General features: G+C 42.9%; 1 protein-coding gene across 1 annotated transcript in view; it reads right to left on the bottom strand.

Annotated features, from left to right (window-relative positions):
• Nucleotides 1–23,145, bottom strand: part of kif25 (kinesin family member 25) — a 69,186-nt gene that overhangs the window by 14,605 nt on the left and 31,436 nt on the right. Inside the window, exons 6-7 of the mRNA XM_052011212.1 lie at nucleotides 1,399–1,553; nucleotides 1,142–1,267 (exon numbers count right to left, since the gene is read on the bottom strand). Of these exons, the coding sequence (XP_051867172.1) occupies nucleotides 1,142–1,267; nucleotides 1,399–1,553 (281 nt within the window). The remainder of the gene's footprint in view (nucleotides 1–1,141; nucleotides 1,268–1,398; nucleotides 1,554–23,145) is intronic.

Raw genomic sequence — 23,145 nt, 5'->3', positions numbered from 1 at the left:
AGCAGTGAGAATACCAACAGAAGATGGTATGTTCAAAATCACCCAGTTTTCTTTTTTAAAAAAGTTCATCTAAATGTCAAAATGAACACAAGATCTTATAGTGTCTCTTAATTTTGCTTCCCTTTCCTTGCCTGTACCTTTGCATTGTATGTTCACTAAGGGCAGAACTATACTTCTGGGATACCACCAATACCAATTTGCAGCTGTTTACCAGTACATTTAATATTTGATCAGGAACAGAAACGCTTGCTGATTTATCTTCTCCCTAGCCCAGCGTGATGAAGATGATTAAAATGACCTACTGATTCACTACTGGGTTGATAGTGTCTTTTCAAATTGCCCAGAATATGGGAATTGTTGGCCTAGATTTTCTATCTTCATGGATTTTGGAAACTTCTTCAGGATTGTTAGACTTCCAACTACCATGAAGATATATGCTCTTGACCATGGCTAATATTTTTGACCTTAATGCACAGGAGGAAGGCTTTCCCAACTCCCTTGCATAGCCCAGCCTCGCAATGGACACAGGTTAGCAACAATATCTTGGAAACCTGCAGTTGGCTGATCACCCAAGATGCCTGCAACAGCTTCAGTATTTTCCTAAGTCCCATTCCATTTCTAGACTATACTAACATTTGGGCAGGTATTGTTTTGCTTTCTTTTTAGATAATAATGGGAAACCATTCAACCATCTCCAAAGGTGGTTGCCAGGAACCAACATACACCTCAAGTGGTTAGTCGTGTTATACATGAATGACAGGGCGTGTATTGATTATGTGTGTACTCCGCCTTTGTTTTGCCACTGAGGAATTAGAATCGTGTGGATGCAGCAGAGTGCATCTGAGCTACTTTCTTCCCCACCTATCACCATCACTGTCAAAAATCAGGACACGGAAAGTGTGAAATCACACATTCTAGGTTCTTTGTCTTTTACACACTATGGAAAACCAGTATCAAAGTTACCATTAGAGGAAAACCAGCCAGTTGATACCTGTGTTTCAGCAGTTTCTATGTTATCTGTTAGTAAGTTAGCACATCTAATTACCCTTGTTGGCACCGAGGTATCTGACAAAGCAAACATGTGATATTCTACACGTGAAAGTGGCTAATTTGTTTAGAGGAAGGATTTAATGCTATTTACCTATGCATTCACTGCCAGCAAGATCCACCAACTGTAGCTTGCTTTTAAGATGCTTTGAAAACACAGTAGCATCTACGGTTGACTGCTTAGCAGCCATTGATTGAGAAGACAGTGCTGAATTGTGATCTGTGATAGGAAAGGGCAGATTGTAACGATGTGCTTTGCACCCATACATCTAGAACAATAAAGTTAAAAAAAACTTCAAAACAATCAACGAACTCCATTACTGGGAATATTTTCTCCTCAGGCTTCCTTACCTGGTTTATTGTCAGCAGTGACTTTAGTGGTGACAGTAATTGTTATCACAAGATGGGACCGAGAGGAATATGCATGGATTAGTGTTGGATGCTTAGCTCTATGTCGTAAACCATGGGAAATAATATTCAGAATACTTGCAGGATTCTCAACACGGCTGTAACACAGCAAATAGTTGTTACAAACTAATAAAGCAAGAAACATTATCAATTATGAATTACAAAAATATTAAACAACAGAACCTCTGTTTGATGTCAGTAGTCCTTGAAAGATATCTTGAAGGATACAGTAGTGTAGTGGTTAGCATAACGCTATTACAGCGCCAGCGACCTGGGTTCAATTCCGCTGCTGTCTGTAAGGAGTTTGTACGTTCTCCCCATTTGTCTGCATGGGTTTCCTCCGGGTGCTCCGGTTTCCTCCCACATTCCAAAGGCATAAAGGTTAGAAGTTGTGCTATGTTGGTGCCAGAAGAGTGGCGACACTTGTGGGCTGCCCCCAGCGCATTCTCAGTAACACAAAAAGATGCATTTCACTGTGTGTTTCTATGTACATGTGACTAATAAATAAACATCTTACCTTGTCTTGTAATTCGGTGGATCTCATGGAATCAAAATGATCGAATCCAAGATAGAAGGCTCTCTTACTAGAGTTTCAGAATCTGCACAAGTTATATAGATTCTATTTGATCCCTTGCAAATAGTAAGATCCTAGCCATAGGCTCCTCATGCTACCTTCTAGTCTAGATCTTTTTTTGATTTTATCAAAGAGTACGAATGCCTTTCAGATTGGCACAGATACAGCTCTAGTTCTGCAATGGTGAATTATCTAGTTTTGAGTATGGATAACCAAGTGAAATCATGCAAGGGAACAACAGAGGCTTCTTCTGTGGTTTTACAAATTCTATCTACTCTTGACTGTAATATTATTTTATAACTATCTAGGTTTTATGAAACAAGCTGAGGCTGGTGAACTTGAAACGCTTAGGATAGATAAGTCACCGGGGCCAGATGGAATAGATCCAAGGTTATTATGGGAAGCTAGGGAAGAGATTGCTGTGCCATTGATGATGATCTTTGTGTCCTCACTGGCTACAGGAGTAGTGCCAGATGATTGGAGGGTGGCAAATGTTGTTCCTTTGTTTAAGAAAGGGAGTCTGACTTCAGTGGTGGGCAAATTACTGGAGAAGATTCTTAGAGACAGGATTTATGGGCATTTAGAGAAGCATAGGCTGATTAGGGACAATCAGGATGGCTTTGTGAGGGGTAGGTTGTGCCTCACGAGCCTGATTGAATTCTTTGAGGATGTGACAAAGCATATTGATGAAGGTAGAGCAGTGGATGTGGTGTACATGGATTTTAGTAAGGTGTTTGATAAGGTTCCTCATGGAAGTCTCATTCAGAAAGTCAGGAGGCATGGGATCTGGGGAAACTTGGCTGTGTGGATTCAGAATTGGCTTGCCCATAGAAGACAGAGGGTGGTGGTAGATGGAGCGTATTCTGCCTGGAAGTCGGTGACCAGTGGTGTTCCGCAGTGATCTGTTCTGGGACCCCTACTCTTTGGTGATTTTTATAAATGACTTGGATGAGGATGTGGAACGGTGGGTTAGTAAGTTTGCTGATGATACAGAGGTTGGTGGTGTTGTGGATAGTGTAGAAGATTGCTGTAGATTACAACAGGACATTGATAGAATGCAGAGCTGGGCTGAGAAGTGGCAGATGGAGTTCAACCCAGATAAGTGTGAAGTGATACACTTTGGGAGATCAAATTCGAAGGCAGAATACAAGGTTAATGGCAGTGTGGAGGAACAGAGGGATCTTGGGGTCCACATCCATAGATCCCTCAAGGTTGCCATGCAGGTCGACAGGGCTGTTAAGAAAGTGTATGGAGTGTTGGCCTTCATTAGTCAGGGTATTGAGTTCAAGAGCCGTGAGGTGATGTTGCAGATCTATAGAACTCTGGTTAGACGACACTTGGTGTATTGTGTTCGGTTCTGGTTGCCTCATTATAGGAAGGATGTGGAAGTTTTAGAGAGGGTGCACAGGAGGTTTACCAGGATGTTGCCTGGATTGGAGAGCATGTCTTATGAGGATAGGTTGAGTGAGCTAGGGCTTTTCTCTTTGGAGAGAAGGAGGATGAGAGGTGACTCGATAAGGGTGTACAAAATGATGAGAGGCATAGATCTGATGGACAGTCAGAGACTTTTTCCCAAGGTGACAATGGCTAACATGAGGGGACATAATTTTAAGGTGATTGGAAGAAGGTATAAGGGGGATGTCAGGGGTAAGTTTTTTACACAGAGTGGTGGATGCGTGGAACGCACTGCCAGCAGAGGTTGTGGGGGGCAGATACATTAGGGACATTTAAGAGACTCTTAGATAGGCACATGAATGATAGGAAAATAGGGGGCTATGTGGGAGGGAAGGGTTAGATAGATCTTAGAGCAGGATAAAATGTCGGCACAGCACTGTGGGCCAAAAGGCCTGTACTGTGCTGTAGTGTTCTATGTTCTTAAGCAATAGACCGCAAAAGCATAGTTTCAAAATTAAGCTCGGAAGCAGTGACCATGATCTTAATTAGAGATGGATTTTATGATAAGCAGATAGAGGCGCGGGGTTTAAGGAAGGAATTCCAGAATGACCAATCAGAAGATCATCTCAGACTTTCACCAGCATCACCTGGGGAACACTAACACACATTTCCTATGCTTTCTGATGGTAATCAGGTTATATTTTAACGTTAAGCAGTAGGCTTTCTTTCCCAAGCAATGCACATAAAACCATGAGATGGCTGTATATATGCATGCATGATTTCGAAACAGAACTTCTTCAGTTTTGAGGAACCAGTTACACCTTTCAAAAATGCATTTTACTTTCTATGACAGACTTTTACAATGACTTCTTCTCCAAAGACTCAATGAAGGAACTGGTACCATCCATGGCTGTAATATATTCTGGCGTCCTTAACTTGGTACTCTAACCTTCTTCATTACAAATATTTGCTCTGCCTTCAATACAATAATCCCAAGTAAGCTTGTCACCAAGCTCCGAGACCTAGGACTCAACACCTCCCTCTGTAACTGGATCCTTGACTTTCTAACAAACAGACCGCAATCAGTGAGGATAGGCAGCAATACCTCCGGCACAATTATTCTCAACACTGGTGCCCCACAAGGCTGTGTCCTCAGCCCTCTACTCTACTCCCTATACACTCATGACTGTGTGGCCAGAATCTGCTCTAACTCCACCTACAAGTTTGCAGATGATACCACCGTTCTAGGCCGTATCTCAAACAGCGATGAGGCGGAGTACAGGAAGGAGATAGAGAGCTTAGTGGAATGGTGTCATGACAACAACCTTTCCCTCAATGTCAGCAAAACAAAAGAACTGGTCATTGACTTCAGGAAAGGGGGGCGGTGTACATGCACCTGTCTACATCAATGGTGCTGAGGTCGAGAGGGTTGAGAGCTTCAAGTTCCTGGGAGTGAACATCACCACAGCCTGTCCTGGTCAAATCATGTAGAAGCCACAGCCAAGAAAGCTCACCATCGCCTCTACTTCCTCAGGAGGCTAAAGAAATTTGGTTTGTCCCCTTTGACTCTCACCAACTTTTACCGAAGCACCATAGAAAGCATCCTATCTGGATGTATCACGGCTTGGTATGGCAACTGCTCTGCCCAGGACTGCAAGAAACTGCAGAGAGTTGTGAACACAGCCCAGCGCATTACAGACACCAGCCTCCCCTCCTTGAACTCTGTCTTTACCTCTTGCTGCCTTGGTGAAGCAGCCAGCATAATCAAAGACCCCACCCACCCGGGACATTCTCTCTTCTCTCCTCTTCCGTCGGGTAGAAGATACAGGAGCCTGAAGACACGTACCACCAGACTTAAGGACAGCTTCTACCCCACTGTGATAAGACTATCGAACAGTTGCCTTATACAATGAGATGGACTATGACTTCACGATCTACCTTGTGACCTTGCACCTTATTGCACTGCACTTTCTTTGTAGCTGTAACACTTTACTCTGTACCGTTATTGTTTTTACCTGTACTACATCAATGCACTCTGTACTAACTCAATGTAATTGCACTGTGTAATGAATTGACCTGTATGATTGGTTTGTAAGACAAGCTTTTCACTGTACCTCGGTACAAGTGACAATAATAAACCAATACCAGTACCAAAAAGCGGGGCTGCATCGTGTTTATGCACACTCCATGTTATCTCATGCTGTCAAAGGCTGCTTTTGAATGTCTCAGGTGTGTACAAACAGTTGAAATTGACTTAAATAATTAAGTACGGTAAACTAAAAATAAAAAAAAGAATAGATTTAAAGCACTTCATTAATTTAAAACATGTACAGTGAAATAAAAAAGTTAAAAAACTTAGTTACATTTTCATGGCAGCTGATAAACCCATTGAAATGAATGGGGCCACTGTAGATGCACTGCCTATGGATGGCATAAAGCTTCGAGGCCAGATACATAGCGTGTCTGGCCTCTCAGCTCAATGCCCTTGGTCACAATAGGTACTGGTCAGCTCTGCTACAGATTTGGTAGGCTGGTTATCTGAAATTATTGATTTCATATTGTGTCCTGAGAAGATGACATGCTGTTCCCTGGGCCATGAGGCTTCACTGGAACAATAAAAGAGGCCAAAGACAGAGAAGTCAGAGTAGAATGGACATTAAAAGTGACAGGCAACTGCAACCTTGGGGTCACTCTTGCAGACTGAATAGAGCTATTCTACAAAGTGTCACCCAATCTGCATTTGGTTTCTCCAAAGTAGAGGAGACCACATCGTGAGCACTGAATGAAGTGCACTAAGTTGGAAGAAGTATCAGAATCAGAATCAAGTTTATTATCATTGACATATGTCGTGAAATTTGTTGTTTTGTGGCAGCAGTACAGTGCAAGACATAAAAATTATTATAAGTTACAAAAATAAATAAGTAGCGCAAAAGAGGAATAATGGGGTAGTGTTCATGGGTTCATGGACCATTCAGAAATCTGATGGCGGAGGAGAAGAAGCTGTTCCTGAAACGTTGAGTGCGGGTTTTCAGGCTTCTGTACCTCCTCCTCGATGGACAAATGAATCCAGCTTTAACTGGAATGAGTGTTTTGGTCCCTGGATGGTGAGAAAGGACAGCCAAAAAGGCAGTTGTTGTATTTCCTGTGGTTGCATGGGAAGGTGCTGTGAAAAGGTAGTAGATGTAGGTGGAGTGAAAATCTCTGTTTATATTTTAGCTGTCAGATAGCAACAGACATCACAGCTTGGTGAGAAGACAGATTACTTCATTCAATAAGTGATCACTATTTTAATTTGTAAATTCATTCAAAGAGTTAATCAATACCAAGGTGTTGTAAGTTGCCTCATGTTTATCTTTAAAAATATTGATTATTTTTTTTGCAACTCCAATGCATTAAAGCAACCTATTATTATTATTGGAACAGTTTTAAAGTCGAAGGTTACTGATGAAATGCACAATATGTATTCATGTGCCCAAACTGAATTGGAAACTAATCTATCTGAAAACTTTGAAATGTCTCTGATAAGATAGAAAATGGCAGTAATAAAGACATGATGTAGTGTGTTTGACATTGGTGCAATTATGCTTCCATTGTTCCATTCCCAAACATATTTCCTATAAAACTGGAAATTTGATGCCAAGCACACCTTTTGGAAGCACGGATTTAATGTTATAAATTTAAAGCATAAGGGTTAAAAAGTAAATAGCCTTTTATATGAGTAAGCTTTAAATATGTGAGAGAACTGGCTATCTCATTTATTTTATTCCTGCTGGTGCAAGGCAGGTGAGCCGAGCTGTGTGCAAGGTTTTGAAATCCTGCTAGGTCGGGTGAGGGGAGGAGCACAAGCTGGCAGGTGATAGGTGAGTCCAGGTGAGAGAACAGGTACCTGACCTTTTTATCCTGGCTTCTGCCCTCTTCCTGTCCCGATGAAGGGTCTCAGTCCGAAACATCGACTGTTTATTTCCCTCCATGGATGCTGCCTGACTTGCTGAGTTCCTCCAGCATTTTGTGTGTGTTGCTCCAGGTTCCAGCATCTGCAGAATCTCTTGTGTGTCCCCATACTATTAGTGCTTGTTTTCAGCTAGTCATTGAACACGTTATGAGCTGATGACCAAGGAATGCAGATCTGCATTTTACATCTTTACCCAAATATTCTCTATAAAGGAGCTTGTTGCAATGGATATGTACAAAGAAAAATGCATTTACTTCTGTGGCATTAAAAGTGCAGAAGTCAGTGCAGCCCATGCCTGATTTTCTTGCACGTGTTTAGGACTGGTGATGAAGTACAAAACCTTCCCACGAGCAGCAGGATCTACTGCAGGGATTGGTGATGGGACCTTTGTTGTTTGTGATAGAAACTAATGTTTAACATCTGAATATAGGAGGTAAGAATAGTAAGTTTGCGGATGACACATAAGTTGATTGTGTTGTGGAAAGCAAGGAAGATTGTCTAAGGCTACAGCAGGGTACAGATCAGATAGAAAGCTGGGCTGAGCATTGACAGATGGAATTAAATCCTGACAAGTGTGAGGTGATGCATTTTGGGAAGTCAGATAGGACATTTTACAGGAAATGATAAGGCATTAAGGAATTTGATGAACAGAGATATCTAGAGGTCCGAGTCCATAGTTAGAACACAGGTCAATAGGTTGGTGATGAAGGCATGTGGCATGTTTGCCTTCAGTTCGGGGAATAGAAAGTAAAAGTTGGGATGTTACGTTGTAACTTTACAAATTGCAGGTTAGGCCACATCTGGAGTACTGTGTGCAGTTCGCCACGCTCTAGGAAGGATGTGGTGGCACTGGAGAAAGTGTAGAGGAGATTTACCAGGATGTTGCCTGAATTGGAGGACTTTAGTTATGGGGAAAGACTGGATAGGCTGAAGTCATTTTCTCTGGAGTGAAGGAGGGTGAGGGGTGGCCTGATATAAATATATAAGATAATGAGAGGCATAGATAGGTAGCTAGCCAAAATCTTACCTTGGTAGGGGTGTCAAAAACAAGCGAGCAAAAGTTTGTGATAGGAAGAAGTTTTAAAGGGGATCTGAGGGGTAAGTTTTTGTTTTTACACAGAAAGTGTTTGATAAGTGGAATGTGCTGTCCAGCGGAGATGGTGGAATCAGATCCAGTTGCTATGTTTAAGAAGCATTTAAAGAATACAGCCCTAATGCGGGCAAATGTGGATGGGCAAAAATGTCAGCATGGACATGGTGGCCAGTTTCTGTGCTGTACGATTCTATGACTTTATTAGGAGGGAATTCACAGATAAGCAATTTACATAGGGGAGTGGTGAAATCATGACAATTTCAGTCTTTGCAAGCTCTGTCAGGTCTGTTACAAATTGCTGTCTTCACCAGGTAAACATGGAAAGCCTCTAGATTTGCCTGTTGGTACCAGAGGTTGTTTTGTAGAGGAAGGCAACAGCAGTGGTGAACTTGACTTCAGTACTTCCTTCCCTAAATTATTTTTACACATTCTTCTGTATTGGTGTGTGAGTGCATTCTGACCAGCCTGAAGTTGCTTTCTTGTGTGCTTCTCTGTCCTATAACAAAAATAGCACAGAGGAAATAGACAAACCTGAAAAACCTCCAGATTTGCCTGCTGCTAAAGGTACTATAGAAGTGCAAGTCAAAAGAGACTGCAGATGCTGGAATCTGGAACAAAAAAACAACACTGGAAGAACTCGACAGGTCAAGTACCATCTATGGAGACAAAAATGAGACAATTATTTTGGGTCGAGACTCTGCAGATTGTTTTTTTATGGCTTAAGAGCCTGTAAGTTGCTGGCAATGTCTGCAAAACTGGTTCAGAAATTAGCTAAAGACTGACACAGCTAATGTTGATGCCAGGTTATTTAACTTATCTTTTACATGCTACTGCATGTCTGGCCACTTTTTGTCCCCAATGACATACCTAACGAACTAGTTTGCAAGTGTAAACCTGAAGCAAAGCTAATTCCATGGGAAGCTAGCACATAAAGTGCTACATGGCACATTTCAAACACGTGATTTTGAATCACCAATGAAGTGAATTGCTCTAACACGACTGCACATAATTCAAGAGCTCTACTTCAGACGGAACACTGTAACACTTTTGGTTTAAATTCGATAAGACATCTTTATTAGTCACATTCACCAGAATTCACTTTCTTGATTTGCAGCTGAAGAGATAAAGATCCACGGCATGTAAGATCTTTCAGAAGTAAAATTTGTATGAGAGCCATTCATAACATTGATACCAAACGAACTTGGGCCAATATTTTTAACCTTATTGTGGCTGCAGTAAGAAAACGAGAAGTACCGGTACCATTGATTGGCAAAGGGAGGTGAGAAAGGGAACTATGATAATCTTTTTCGGCAAAAGTCAAAGGAGATTATGATGTTGTGCAAACAGTGACAAAAGCCAGCTGCTGTAATCTCCTGTCTGTTGTGAAGGTAAACAAACCCACCCTCACTGCTATGTAGCAACTTGACCATTACTCTTGCACCTGTTGATAGACCCTCAGTAACATTAGCCTGATTTCAACAGGGAGTGAAATCTGATCATCCTGACAACTGATCATCTGAAGGGTGGCACAGCGGTGTGACCAGTAGACCCCTGCACCAGCACTCACCGCACCAGAGACCTGGGTTCAATCCAATTGGGTGCTGTGTGTGCAGTTTGTACGTTCTCCCTGTGACTGCGTGGGTTCCCTCCAGGTGCTCCAATTTCCTCCCACAACCCAAAAGATGTGCAGGTTGGCAGGTTAATTGGGCACTGTAAACTGTCCCTGTTGTGCAGGTGAGTTGTGAGAAAGAAGGGAGAATAAAAACAGGATTAACGTAAGACCAGTGTAAATGGGTAGATGATAGTTGGTAAGGACTTGGTAGCCCAGGAGCTGTTTCCATGCTGTATCTCTCTGACCCTATGAACTGAGAACATACCTCCCTTGCCTCTACTAACTCGTATCTATTCTCCGTATTAGGAGTACATGGAAATTGCAAACAATGAATCCTCAGAAGTGTATGCCACTCATCAACACACTTTGGTGGGATTAGTCCAGCAAAGGGTGGGTCTTCACCTGCAGATTCACACGTCCTAAGTGAGCAAGACCAGATGTTAGTATTTGGAAGAGCTGCAGCTGCCTCCTCTAAATTCTGATTAGTCCTGTACAGATGCCTTGTAACACAGTGCAACACCTGACACTGAATTGGCCTTTACACCATTCTTCTTTATTTGAATGAGACCAAAATCTGATAGCGAGCAGTAAACTATAAGCCTGAGCAGTGAACTTCCATGGCTTTTTGATCCTGCCACTGTTGTGAAAAATTTTCAAGTTTTGCAGCTATTTGGAGTGAGCAGCTATGATGATGCACACAACTTCATTTCCACTATTTAAGGAGACATTGCAGATAAGGAGTAGGCGGCAGAAATAAAGGAAGAGAGAAAATGGAGTGTCAATGAGACAAAGCTACCTCAAGATTCTGAATCACTTTGCCGAATACTATGCTCCAGGAGTCAGTGCTGCATGCAGATTAGTCACATCATTGGATCAGATGAGCATAGTGACCCATTCACCCATGTCCTTATGAGCATATTACTCCAAAAGATCCAGAGGCACCCTCCCCTCTTCTTGCAATTAACAGCCACAGATGAGGTCAGCCAGCGGGACAAGATGCCTGGCCATGGGAGACAGGGATGGGGATTTGTAGCTCTATCCAGTGACTGAATTCATTATTTGCATTGTGTACTCATGTGGACTTCAAGGCGGCAGTAAGTGAAAACAATCAAATGCACAATGATAAACATAAGCACTTGAGATTTGACACATCTAATTTGTATGTTTAGCCCACAAGAAACTGCAGAAAGTTGTGGACACAACTCACCACATCATGAAGACTAGTCTCCCCTCCAGGGACTCTGTCTACACTTCTCATTGCCTTGCTAAAGCCGCCAACATGATCAAAGACCTCTCCCATCCTGGACATTCTCTCTTCTCCCCTCTCCCATTGGGCAGAAGATACAAAAGCCTGAAAGCACGTACCACCAGCTTCCAGGACAGCTTCTATCCCGCTGTTATGACTTTATTCTGCATTCTGTTATTGTTTTCCCTTGTACTACCTCAATGCACTGATCCAATGAAATGATCTGTATGGATGGCATGCAAAACAAAGTTTTTCACTGTACCTCGGTACACATGACAATAATAAACCAACTTATCAATTTACTCAGGGCATCCCCCAGTCGACTTGAAGTGCAGTAAGGCAATAACAATGCCTCCTCTCAAAGAGGTCACTCCCTTTGGATGATTTAGGAGATCCAATAAACATGACTGTTTGGTTTCTTGGTGACTCACACAAAAGATATGAGGAAGAGCAGATACTGGAGACAGGAATGGGAGGGGTGAGGTGGGGTCAGACTGCATTGGCTGTTAATGAACAGAAAACTCTGGACTAACAGCAGAGAGTGATGAATGCTTTGGAAGGTGCCCCAGCTGCACTGTACCCACTTACGGACGTATTTGTGGAGTCCATCCAGAACATGAATAGCACATTGCATATGTTTGCAATGAATTCTTTGTCCCCGGAAACAGTGGCCACCTGCACCAATCAAATGGGTTCACACTGTGAGATGGCATGCAATGAGTTGTACCTTCAATAATCTTGAGGGAGAGCAAACACATTAATCTTGGTTAATCAGTGTTTCAATGCTCTGATAGCTCACTGATAGCACCAAGCTAATGGCAGGCTTTTACAGAATCATGGAAAAGTTACAGCATGGACCGTTTCACCCACTCTGCTCGCACTGGCTCTCTATAAGAGCAATTCTGCTGATTCCATTTCCCCACTCTCTCCCCACAGCAACTAGATTTCTTTAAAGTGCTTATCCCGCTCCCTTTTGAACACTACAGTTGAATCTACCCTCACTAATACTGCTTGCAGTCCATTCCAGACCCTAATCATTTGCTACCTATACTTTTTTCCAATGCCATTTTTTTTGCTCTTTTGCCGATCACTTTCATTCTATGTCCTTTGGCTTTTGATCCCTGTGCCAAGGAATAGTTTTTGTCTGTACCTAAGCCCTCGGTGAATTTAAATGCTACTATCAGATACCGCCTCAACCTCCTCTGCTCCTTTAACAACCCCAGCTTCTCCAGTCTATCCACATAATTAAAGCCCCTCATTTTTGGATTCATCTTAGTACATCTCTTCTGCACCCTAAGGCCCTTCACACCTTTTCCAGTGTGATACACAGAAATGAAAACAACAGAGCCAGAGCTCTATAAATGTTTCATCGCGACACCCTGTACTCTTTGCCTCTCTTTAGAAAGCTCAGGAGTCCCATATTTCTTTTTAACTACTTTCACAATCTGCCTGCCACTTCCAACGATAGATGCATAACATACGCCCAAATTGTGCCATTTAGTTTATTTCAAGCTTCTTATTCCTCTTACCCAAATGTGACACTTCACATTTTTCTGCATTAAATTTCATCTGCCCATTTCACTGGATTGTCCATACTTTGAAGTTGCCTTGTAAACTCCTCAAAGTTTACCACACTTCCAGATTTTGTGTTATTTGCAAATTTGGAGATCATCCTATATAGCCAAGTCTCAATCATTCCTATATATTAAGAAAAATTAGCACACTTCCCTCCTGTCTAAAAAGCAGCCTTTCCCTTCCATTTCTAGTAATGTACTTCTTCCAAGCCATTACTGTGGTCAGTGCTCAGAATGCAGTCTCCTCTACACTGGAGAAACTAAATGTGCATTGGGTGAGTGCTTTGTAGAGCACCTGTGTTCACTCCTCAAGAGTGACCCTGCGCTTCCTGTTGCTTGTCACTTCAATTCTCCGTTCTACTCCAACCTGTCTGTGGCCTGTTGCACTATTACAAACAAGGGTTTATGTAAGCTTGAGGAACAGCACTTCATCTTTTGTCTGGGCACACTGCAGTCTCTGGACTCAATACTGAATTCACCAGCTTGAAATAATTCACTCTCTCTGTTGTATCAGAACTGGGCTGTTCTGCTTTTGGTCATCCATCTGTAATATTGATTCAGTTTTTCCCTCTCCATTAGCACAGCCTGACCTGCTACAGCTCTACATTTCATAGCTTTGACATTCTTTTGTTTGTGTTTACACTAACCACCTTCATCTCACAGCTTTACCTTTGTTCATGTTATTTCCATTACTGCCCTCATTAACCAATTAACCAGATAACTTCATCACAACAGATCACCATGGTAATCCTGACTGTAACCTATCAGAGATGTCCTCTTTGTCCTATCCATCCATCCCTCAATCTCTTGGCAACTTAAAACTTGCTTTCGCTCTTTCCCAGTTCTGATGTAGGATCTTCGACTTGAAACATTAACTCTCTTCACACGTGGTGACTGACCAGCCGAGTGTTTCCAGTATCTTCTATTTTTTTTCACTCCCTATTTCCTGTCAGGAAATTTTCAATGCATGCTGCTACTTCACGTTTGATCAAAGTGCTTCCGATTTTCTTCTGTCACCACATTCCACCACTTCTATCTGTACTTCACATGTTGTCTTGCATCCCAACAGTTGTATCTACCCTGCACATATATATGTGGAGCAGTCCAAAGTAGAGTTCTGGATTACACATGAAGCAGTTCATGCCTTAATGCATCAAGACTTAGACAACATTTGGGTATGGGCAGATAGGGAGCAAATAATATCTGTGCCACCAAATTGCCTGGCAAGGTCTACTTTCAACCTGAGAGAATTTAACCACCCACCTTTGATATATGATGGCATTACCATGGGTAAGTTCCCCACCATCAACACCCTTCTGTCACCATTGACTAGAATCTCAACTGGATAAACCAAGTAAGTACCACGTTTATAAGAGCAGGTCAGAAGCTGGGTATCCTGTGGTGAGTGACCTGCTCCCTCAAAGCTTTTCCATCAACCACAAGGCATATCAAAGGGGTGACAGAATATTCTCCATTGGCTGGAATGAATGCAGCTCCAACAACACATGAGCCTGACACTATCCAGGACAAAGCAGTACACTTGGTTGACACTCCATCAACCACCCTAAACATTCATTCACTCCACCAGTGGCACACAATAGCTGCAGTATTATCGACAAAATACAGTGCAGTTAATCACCTAGGCTGTTCCAACAGAAATTCCAAAACCCACAATCTCAACCTTCACGAGGAACAAAGCAGCAACTGTATAGGTATGTCATCACCTGCAGATTCCTCTCCAAGTTACACGCCGTCTTGACGTGGAAGTATATCCTTCATTATTACTAGGTCTCAATCCTCGAGCTCCTCACCCAACAGTCCCATGGGTGCATCTTCACCAGAGGATGCAATGGTTCAAAGCCATGGTTCGCCACCACTTTCTGAAGGGAAATTAGGGACTGGCAATAAATGCAGGCCCTTGTCAGCAGTGTCAAGGTACTCAAAAAAAAATCAAAATAGGACATTGATCAAACTTAACCCTCGGTGCAGTCTGCTTCTACCACTGTTGTAGCTGCAGGGGTTGCACTATATTAGAATTCTTGGAAGAGGAAGATGTAAAGATTTGTAGATGTACAAACATATGCATGTGGATGTTTCACACATTTCTTTTCCCCTTAGAGGCAATGCATTGGTTTGATTCATGGGATGAGGGGCTTGTCCTATGAGAAATGATTGAACAGAATGGAATTTATAAGAATAAGGTGCTCTTACTGAAACATATAAGGGTCTGAGGGGCTTGATGTTGTGAGGATATTTTCCCTGGTGAAGAGTTCAGAAATAATGGTCTAAGGATGTGGGGAAGGCCATTTAGGAGAGAATTCCTTCTCTCAGAGGGTAGTGATTCATACAAGTCTCTGGGTTAGAGAACTTCAGTATGCTAGGTAATATATTTAGATCAAAGATATTTGGACCATAGTGTAATCAAGAGTGATGGAAAATGGACAGAAAAATATGGAGCAAAAGGTCAAATTTCAGACTAGCCATGATCTTAGTGAACAGCAAATGGACCATGTGATTTTTCCTGCTCCTATTTCCTGTGAGGAATTGGAATTAGAATATTACTGTCACATGTACTGAGATACAGTAATATAAGATACCAAAATACAGTGAAAGATACAGTTTTGCATGCCATCCATACAGATTATTTTGAAACATAAGTACATAGAGGTAGGACAAGGGAAAAGCAATAACAGCATGCAGAATAGTGAGCCATAGATTAATAATGAACACTTGGGGCTGTGCAAGGTGCATATAGCTATTTTCAAAGTTGGTTTGTGTTAAGATAGGGTAGAAATGGACTTTGGCATCCAGAGATGCAGGTAATGACAATGACAAGGGGCTTCTACAGCTGTACCTGCATTATCTTCCTCCTGCACTAAAGGGGCTTATTACTTCCTGGTTTGTGCCTCCTCTTGGTCTTGACTTCACTACTGTACAACAATGCGTAGATGCAGCACACCACCAGCATTCAGGCTGGTGCACACTGAGTGGTGTCTGAAGTAAATCTGAAGCCTGGCATGGTGTTTCTTGCCAGTAGCTTTGGTTGTACCACTCCTAGCTTCAAAGGCTGGGTTTTTCAGGGTTTTCACAGACTTTTTTGCCTCTGAACAGCCACAGGTTGAGATCATGGATGTGGACTGTTGCAGAACAGACATCATAGCAGTTGGCTGGGAATCATGTGATTGCAGTCCAGCTGTGTTGATGGATAGCAAACACTTACAATTGATGAACATTGTTGGGTGTTTGAAGTCAGGGAAGGGAACTGAACACTGAGAAGGGAACTAGAATTGAAGTGAGGAACAGTCTCAGTAAAACTAGGTGCAGATTCCATCAGCTTGTTGCTTTTTTTCACAATATAAAAGAACATTCTACTTGCACCAAGAGACCTGACTGGACACCCCTGAAGGTGCACGTCCTCCAAGGTGCACAGAGTGAGCTACAACTCACACGAGTGCTTTTTCCACCATTCATCTGCTGAGGTACTCATTCAGTGGGCATCTCAGTAGTGATATTGCTCCGTTGTTGAAGGCACCATTGTGGCCATGTCTGGTCACTCAGGGCAGAACAGGGACCTCAGGGTAGGGGGAAAAGACATGCTCCACAAGAGGGACAGAACTGGCAGCTCAATGTTCCAGGATTTTGATGGCTCAGATGTGATAGAGGGAGGTAAAAGAGCTGGAGGAGCTGCATTACTAATCTGGGAGCATGTCACAGTTGTACTCAGAGAGGACATATGAGAGGGCTCATCCACTGAAGTAATATGGGTGAGCTCAAAAATAGGAAAGCTGCAATCACTCTGATGGGGTTATACCATAGGCCTCCCAATCACCAGCAGGAGATAGAGGAACAGATATGTAGGCAGATTATGAAAAGACCTAAAAGCAACAGTCATTGTAGTGGGTGATTTTAACTTACCCAGTATTGACTGGGACTTCCTTAGTGCACGATAGTCCAACTAGAGGAGGGGCCATACTGGACCTTGTATTGGGAAACAGGCCTAGCTAGGTGACTAAACTTTCAGTAGGAGAGCATATTGAAAACAGAGATCACAACTTCACTTTCGATTCCTCTCACTTTCTACAGACCGAGGGCATTGCCATGGGCACTCGCATGGGCTCTAGCTATGCTGCCTCTTTGTTGGCTACATTGAATAGTCTCTGTTCCAAGCCTACTCCAGCCCCATTCCTCAACTCTTTCTCCGCTATATCGACGATTGCATTGGTGCCACCTCTTGTACCTGTGTGGAACTCGACAGTTTCATAAATTTCATCACTAATTTTCACCCTGCTCTCCAATTCACTTGGACTATCTCTGACACCCCTCTCTCCTTCCTCGATTTTGCCATCTCCATCTCAAGGGATTCCTTATCCACCGACATCTTCTACAAACCCACAGCTACCTCGATTACAGCTACCTCGATTACAGCTACCTCGATTACAGCTCCTCCCATCACGTCTCTTTCAAGGCTGCTATTGCTTTTTCTCAATTTCTCCGCCTCCGATGCATCTGCTCCCATAATGAGGCTTTCCACTCCAGGACATTTGAGATGTCCAACTTCTTTTCTAACCTGTGGTTGAGAGAGCTCGCATCTGTATCTCTGCCATTTCCCGCACCTCCGCTCTCACCACACCCCTCCTAGACCCAGCAGGGATAGGGTCCCCCTTGTCCTCACATTTCATCCCACCAGCCTACGTATCCAACACATCATTCTCCGCCACTTCCACCATCTCCAACAGCCCCACCACCAAGCATATCTTCCTCTCCCCACCCCTTTCTGCCTTTTGCAGGGGCCGATCTTTCTGTGACTCCCTAGTTCACATCTTCCCCTCCCCACCCATCCTGTTCCCAGCCTGAGAACTTTCCACTGCCCCCCGCCATAGGTGCAACACCTGCCCCTACACCACCTCCATCCAGGGACCCAAACAGTCCTTTCAGGTGAGACAGATTCACCTGCACCTCCCTTAATATCATCGACTGCATTTGGTGCTCCAAGTGTGGCCTCCTCTACAGTGGTGAGACCAAACGCAGACTAGGTGACCGTTTCACAGAACACCTGCGCTCTGTCCGTAACCGCGATCTGCATCTCCCCATTGCCAGTCATTTCAACTCCCCCTCCCACACTATCGCTGATGTCAGTCCTTGGCCTCCTCCACTGCCAGGAGAATTCCAAGTGCAAACTGGAGGAACAGCACTTCATTTTCCATCTTGGAACCTTGCAGCCCAATGGCATGAACATTGAATTCTCCCTCTTTAAGTAGTCCCCACCCCCATCCCCCAATGGATCTGCTCTCTCCTCCTCCTCCCCCACAAGAGATATCACTATCTCTTACCTGCATCTACCTATCACCACCCTGTGCCCACCCTGCCACCCCTCTTTTGTCCACCTATCACTGCTCTGCTTTTCCCTCCCATATATTGGGCTTTGTGATTGTGATGTGGTGTAATTGCATTTTGAAGGTAACACACAAGAGATTATTGAACAAAATAGGTGCATGTGGGAATGAAAATTAAATACAAATGTAGATGCTGGAAATCTGAAATAAAAATATGAAATGCCAGAAACACTCAACAGATAAGGCAGCACCCGTGGAAAGAGAAACAGAGATAATGTTTCAGTTCAAAGACCCTTCATCAGAATAGACCATAGAACATTTTAAACCTGAAGTGTGATTCCATTTTCACACTTTATAATTTCTGATGACATAGCAGGAGGACATTTGGCTCATCGAATCCAAGCTGGCAATTAGAGCATTCTCATCAGAACTATTTCCCCACTTAATTCCCTGTAACGTATACTCTCTCACATGCCCATCATCCTGCTGATTCTCCTGCTACTGACCTATGTGTGGCAATTTACAGTAGTCAATTAACCTACCAGCACAATGATGAGATGTGGGAGGAAACCAGAGGAGAATATGTACACTTCACACTGATAGCCAGGATCAAACCCAGGTCACTGAAGCTGTGTGACAGCAGCACTCTATGCTGTGCCATTGTGTTGCTCATCTCTTTTCAAAAATGCTACTTGACTTGCTGAATGTTTCCAGAATTTTCTGTTTCTATATTAGAGGACACGGAGTTGGATAAAATATTTTTTCATGGATTGAGGATTAATTATCTGATAGAAAACAGAATTAGTAAAAGTGGGTCATTTTGAATTGTGAAGCTGTGACTACATGGGGTTCCTTAGGAATCAGTGCTAACGCCCCATCTGTTCACAATCTATATCAACGATTTGGAAAGGGGATAAAATGTAATATATTAGAGTTTGCTGAGGACACAAAGCTGGGTGGCAGAATAAATTGTGAGGAGGATGGAATCAAAGGTTATGGGGCAAGCACTAGAAAGTGGACTTGAAGAATGTGAGATCAGCCATGATCCTGTTGAGCAGCACAGAGAAGCTGAATGGCCTACTCTTGTTCCCACTGTGTGGTGTTTGGTCTTATGGAGAGGCTTCTTGGGGAAATAGTCAGAGCAAATGAATGGTTGAGGAATGTGGGAAATGTGAAGTAATTCCCTTTGATAGAAACATAGAACAGAAGACTTTTTTTTAAACAATGAGAGATTGAAATGATGTTCAGATGAATCTTGCTGCCCTTGTACACTAATTAAGGTTCAAATGCAAGTGATTAGGGAGGCAATAGTATATTGCCCTTAATTATGAGGGTTAGTGTACAAGGGGAAAGCCATGTTGAGACATCACCAGGATTATTGTGCACAGGTTTGTTCTCCCCACCTAAGGAAGGTTATACTTGCAGTGGATGAAGTCCAAAATGGTTCACCAATCTGATCCAAGTATTGGGGGGATGGACTGTGAGGAGAGGTTGAACAGACTGAACCAGAGTTTATAAGAATGAGAACTGATTTCACTGAAACATATGAGACTCAACTGGTAAATGTAGAAACTTTGTTTTTCTTGGCAAAGGGTCACATGCTTAAAATAAGGGGTCAGACATTTAGGACTGAGATAAGATGAAGTTTCTTCGGCTAGAGAGCAGTTAATCTGTGCAGTTCTCTACCCAAGAGAATTCTGGAGATACTGGATGGCAGAGCAGGCACAAGGGGCCAAAAGCATACCCCTGCTTCTACTTTTTTATATAATTGTTCCCTCTTAAAGCTTACACCCTACTCCTTCAATCCCATTCTTATTAAAATGCTGGCTACCCAACTTTCTTAGGTCCCAAAGTGATATTGCAAACTAGTCTCTCACCTCCGGATTCCTTGCATTTTGTGAAAAATCTCTTAAAAGTTTTCACAGTATTCTCAGTTTTGTTGTTTCACTGCAGGTCTGTGATGGTGCCTTGTTTCAAAAGCTCCAAGCCTCATCAAACACTGTACATTTTACGGATGTAAATTGTGGCCCATTATCAGTGCCAGGATGTCTGGTATTCCAAATCTATCTAATGTTATTTGAAGCTCTTTCAAAGCACTCCCAGCTGTAATTGAAATAAGTCTAACCACTTCAATCAAGGTATTGTACTAATCACAAACAAGTTTGCAGACGACACAAAGATTGGTGGTGTTGTGAATAGTGTGGAGGATTGTCAAAGACTGCAGAGGGACATTGATAGGATGCGGAGCTGGGCTGAGAAGTGGCAGGTGGCGTTCAATCCGGAGAAGTGTGAGGTGGTACACTTTGCAAGGACAAACTCCAAGGCAGAGTACAAAGTTAATGGCAGGATTCTGGGTAGTATGGAGGAGCAGAGGGATCTGGGGGTTCATATCCACAGGTCCCTGAAAGTTGCCTCACAGGTGGATAGGGTAATTAAGAAAGTGTATGGAATGTTAGCATTCATAAGTCGTGGGATCAAGTTTAGGAGCAGCGAGGTAATGATGCAGCTCTACAAAACTCTGGTTAGACCACACTTAAGAGTACTGTGTCCAGTTCTGTTCGCCTCATTATAAGAAAGATGTGGAAGTGTTGGAAAGGGTGCAGAGGAGATTTACCAGGATGCTGCCTGGTTTAGAGAGTATGGATTATGAGGAGAGACTAAGGGATCAAGGGCTTTACTCTTTGGAGAGAAGAAGGATGAGGGGAGACATGATAGAAGTGTACAAAATATTAAGAGGAATAGATATAGTGGACAGCCAGCGCCTCTTTTCCAGGGCACCAATGCTCAATACAAGAGGGCATGGCTTTAAAGTAATGGGTGGGAAGTTCAAGGGAGATATCAGAGGAAGGTTTGCGCTGCCTGGGGTGGTGGTGGAGGCTGGTGCATTCGTCAAATTCAAGAGATTGCTAGATAAGCATATGGAGGAATTTAAAATAGAGGGATATGGGGGAGGTAGAGATTAGATAGTCTTAGGTGAGGTTTAATGGTCAGCACAACATTATGGGCTGAAGGGCCTGTATTGTGCTCTACTGTTCTATGATTCTATGATTCCCCCTTTCCTATCTTCAATACTGAAGAAGGGTCCTGACCCAAAACATTGACCGCTTGCTTTTCTCCACAGATGCTGCCTGGCTTGCTGAGTTCCTCCAGCATCAGAATGTTTTTCATCTTAAGTTTTAAAATAGTTATGAATAAGGATAAGTCTGGACCTAGGGGGCAAGTAGTAAATTAGGGCAGGACAAATTTCAGTATTATTTGCAAGAGCTTGTGGGAGTAAATTGGGAGCAGCTTTACTGAGTAAATCCACGTCTGACATCTGTGAGTCATTTAAAGAGCAGCTGACCAGAGATCAGGGAAGGCATGTTCCAGTAAGGAGGAAGGACAAAAGTGGTAAACTAAGGAAAGCTTGGATGATGAGACAAACATAAAGAAAGCTGGAAATACCTCAAGCAATAAATTAGGAGACCCAAAAGGGGACATGTAATTTCCGTGGCAAGTAGGATTAAAGAGAATCCCACTGCATTTTTTATATACATTAAAGATAAGAGCATAACTAGGGAGGGGATAGAACCGTAGAACACTACAGCACAGAAAACAGGCCATTTGGTCCTTCTAGTCTGTGCCAAAACTTTACTCTGCTAGTCCCATTGACCTGCACCCTGTCCATAACCCTCCAGACCTCTCCCATCCATGTACCTATCCAATTTATTCTTAAAACTTAAGAGTGAGCCCACATTTACCACATCAGATGGCAGCCCGTTCCACACTCCCACCACGCTCTGAGTGAAGAAGTTCCCCCTAATGTTCCCCCTAAACCTTTCCCCTTTCACCCTAAAGCCATGTCCTCTCGTACTTATCTCTCCTAATCTAGGTGGAAAGAGCCTACTCACATTTACTCTGTCTACACCCTTCATAATTTTGTAAACCTCTATCAAATCTCCCCTCATTCTTCTATGCTCCAAGGAATAAAGTCCTAACCTGTTCAATCTTTCCCTGTAACTCAACTCCTGAAGACCGGGCAACATTCTAGTAAATCTTCTCTGCACTCTTTCAATCTTACTGATATCCTTCCTATAGTTAGGTGACCAGAACTGCACAGGAGGATATGGAGGATAGTGAGGTCAGTGTAGGATATTTTAATATGCTGGGGCATATTGAGATCAAGAGGAGATGGTGTTGGGTCTCTTGAAGAGCATTAAGGTCAATAAATCCCCAGGGCCCAATGGGCCTATCCCTGGTTGAGAGAGGCAAGAGAGGAGACTGCTGGGGCTTTGACAAAGATCTTTGTCTCCTCTACAGGTGAGGACCCAGAGGACTGGAGAGTAGCCAGTGTTGTTCCTTTGTTTAAGAAGAGTAATAGGGATAATCTAAGAAATTACAGGCTGGTGAGCCTCACAACAGTTGTAGGGTGGCTATAGGAGAGGATTCTTAAGGGATGGGATGTACTCACATTTGGAAGAACATGAGGCTAATTACGGACAGTCAGCATGGCTTTGTGCATGTTAAGTTGATCAGGAAAATTAAGATGCACGGGATCCACGGTGAATTAGTAGTTTGGACTCAGAATTGGCTTGTCCATAGCAGACATAGTGTAGTAGTGGAATGGTATTATTCTGGCTGGAGGTCTGGGACCAGTGGTATTTTGCAGGGATCAGTGCTGGGACCTCTGTTGTTTGTGATATATATAAAAAGGACTTGGATGAAATTTGGTTAATAAGTTTGCAAACAATACAAAATTTGGCTGAGTTGCGGACAGTGAAGAAGGTCGTCAAAGGATACAGCAGGATACAGTTACAGTTACAGGCAGAGAAATGGCAGATGGAGCTTAATCTAGGCAAGTTTGAGGTGTTGCACTTCGGGAGGACAAATATAAGGGGAAAGTAACAGTTAATCGTAGGACCCTTAACAGCA

Source organism: Pristis pectinata, chromosome 3, assembly GCF_009764475.1.
Source record: "Pristis pectinata isolate sPriPec2 chromosome 3, sPriPec2.1.pri, whole genome shotgun sequence".
Lineage (NCBI taxonomy): Eukaryota > Metazoa > Chordata > Chondrichthyes > Rhinopristiformes > Pristidae > Pristis > Pristis pectinata.
Note: the sequence above shows the minus strand (reverse complement) of the source record. Positions and strands in the feature narration are given on the sequence as shown.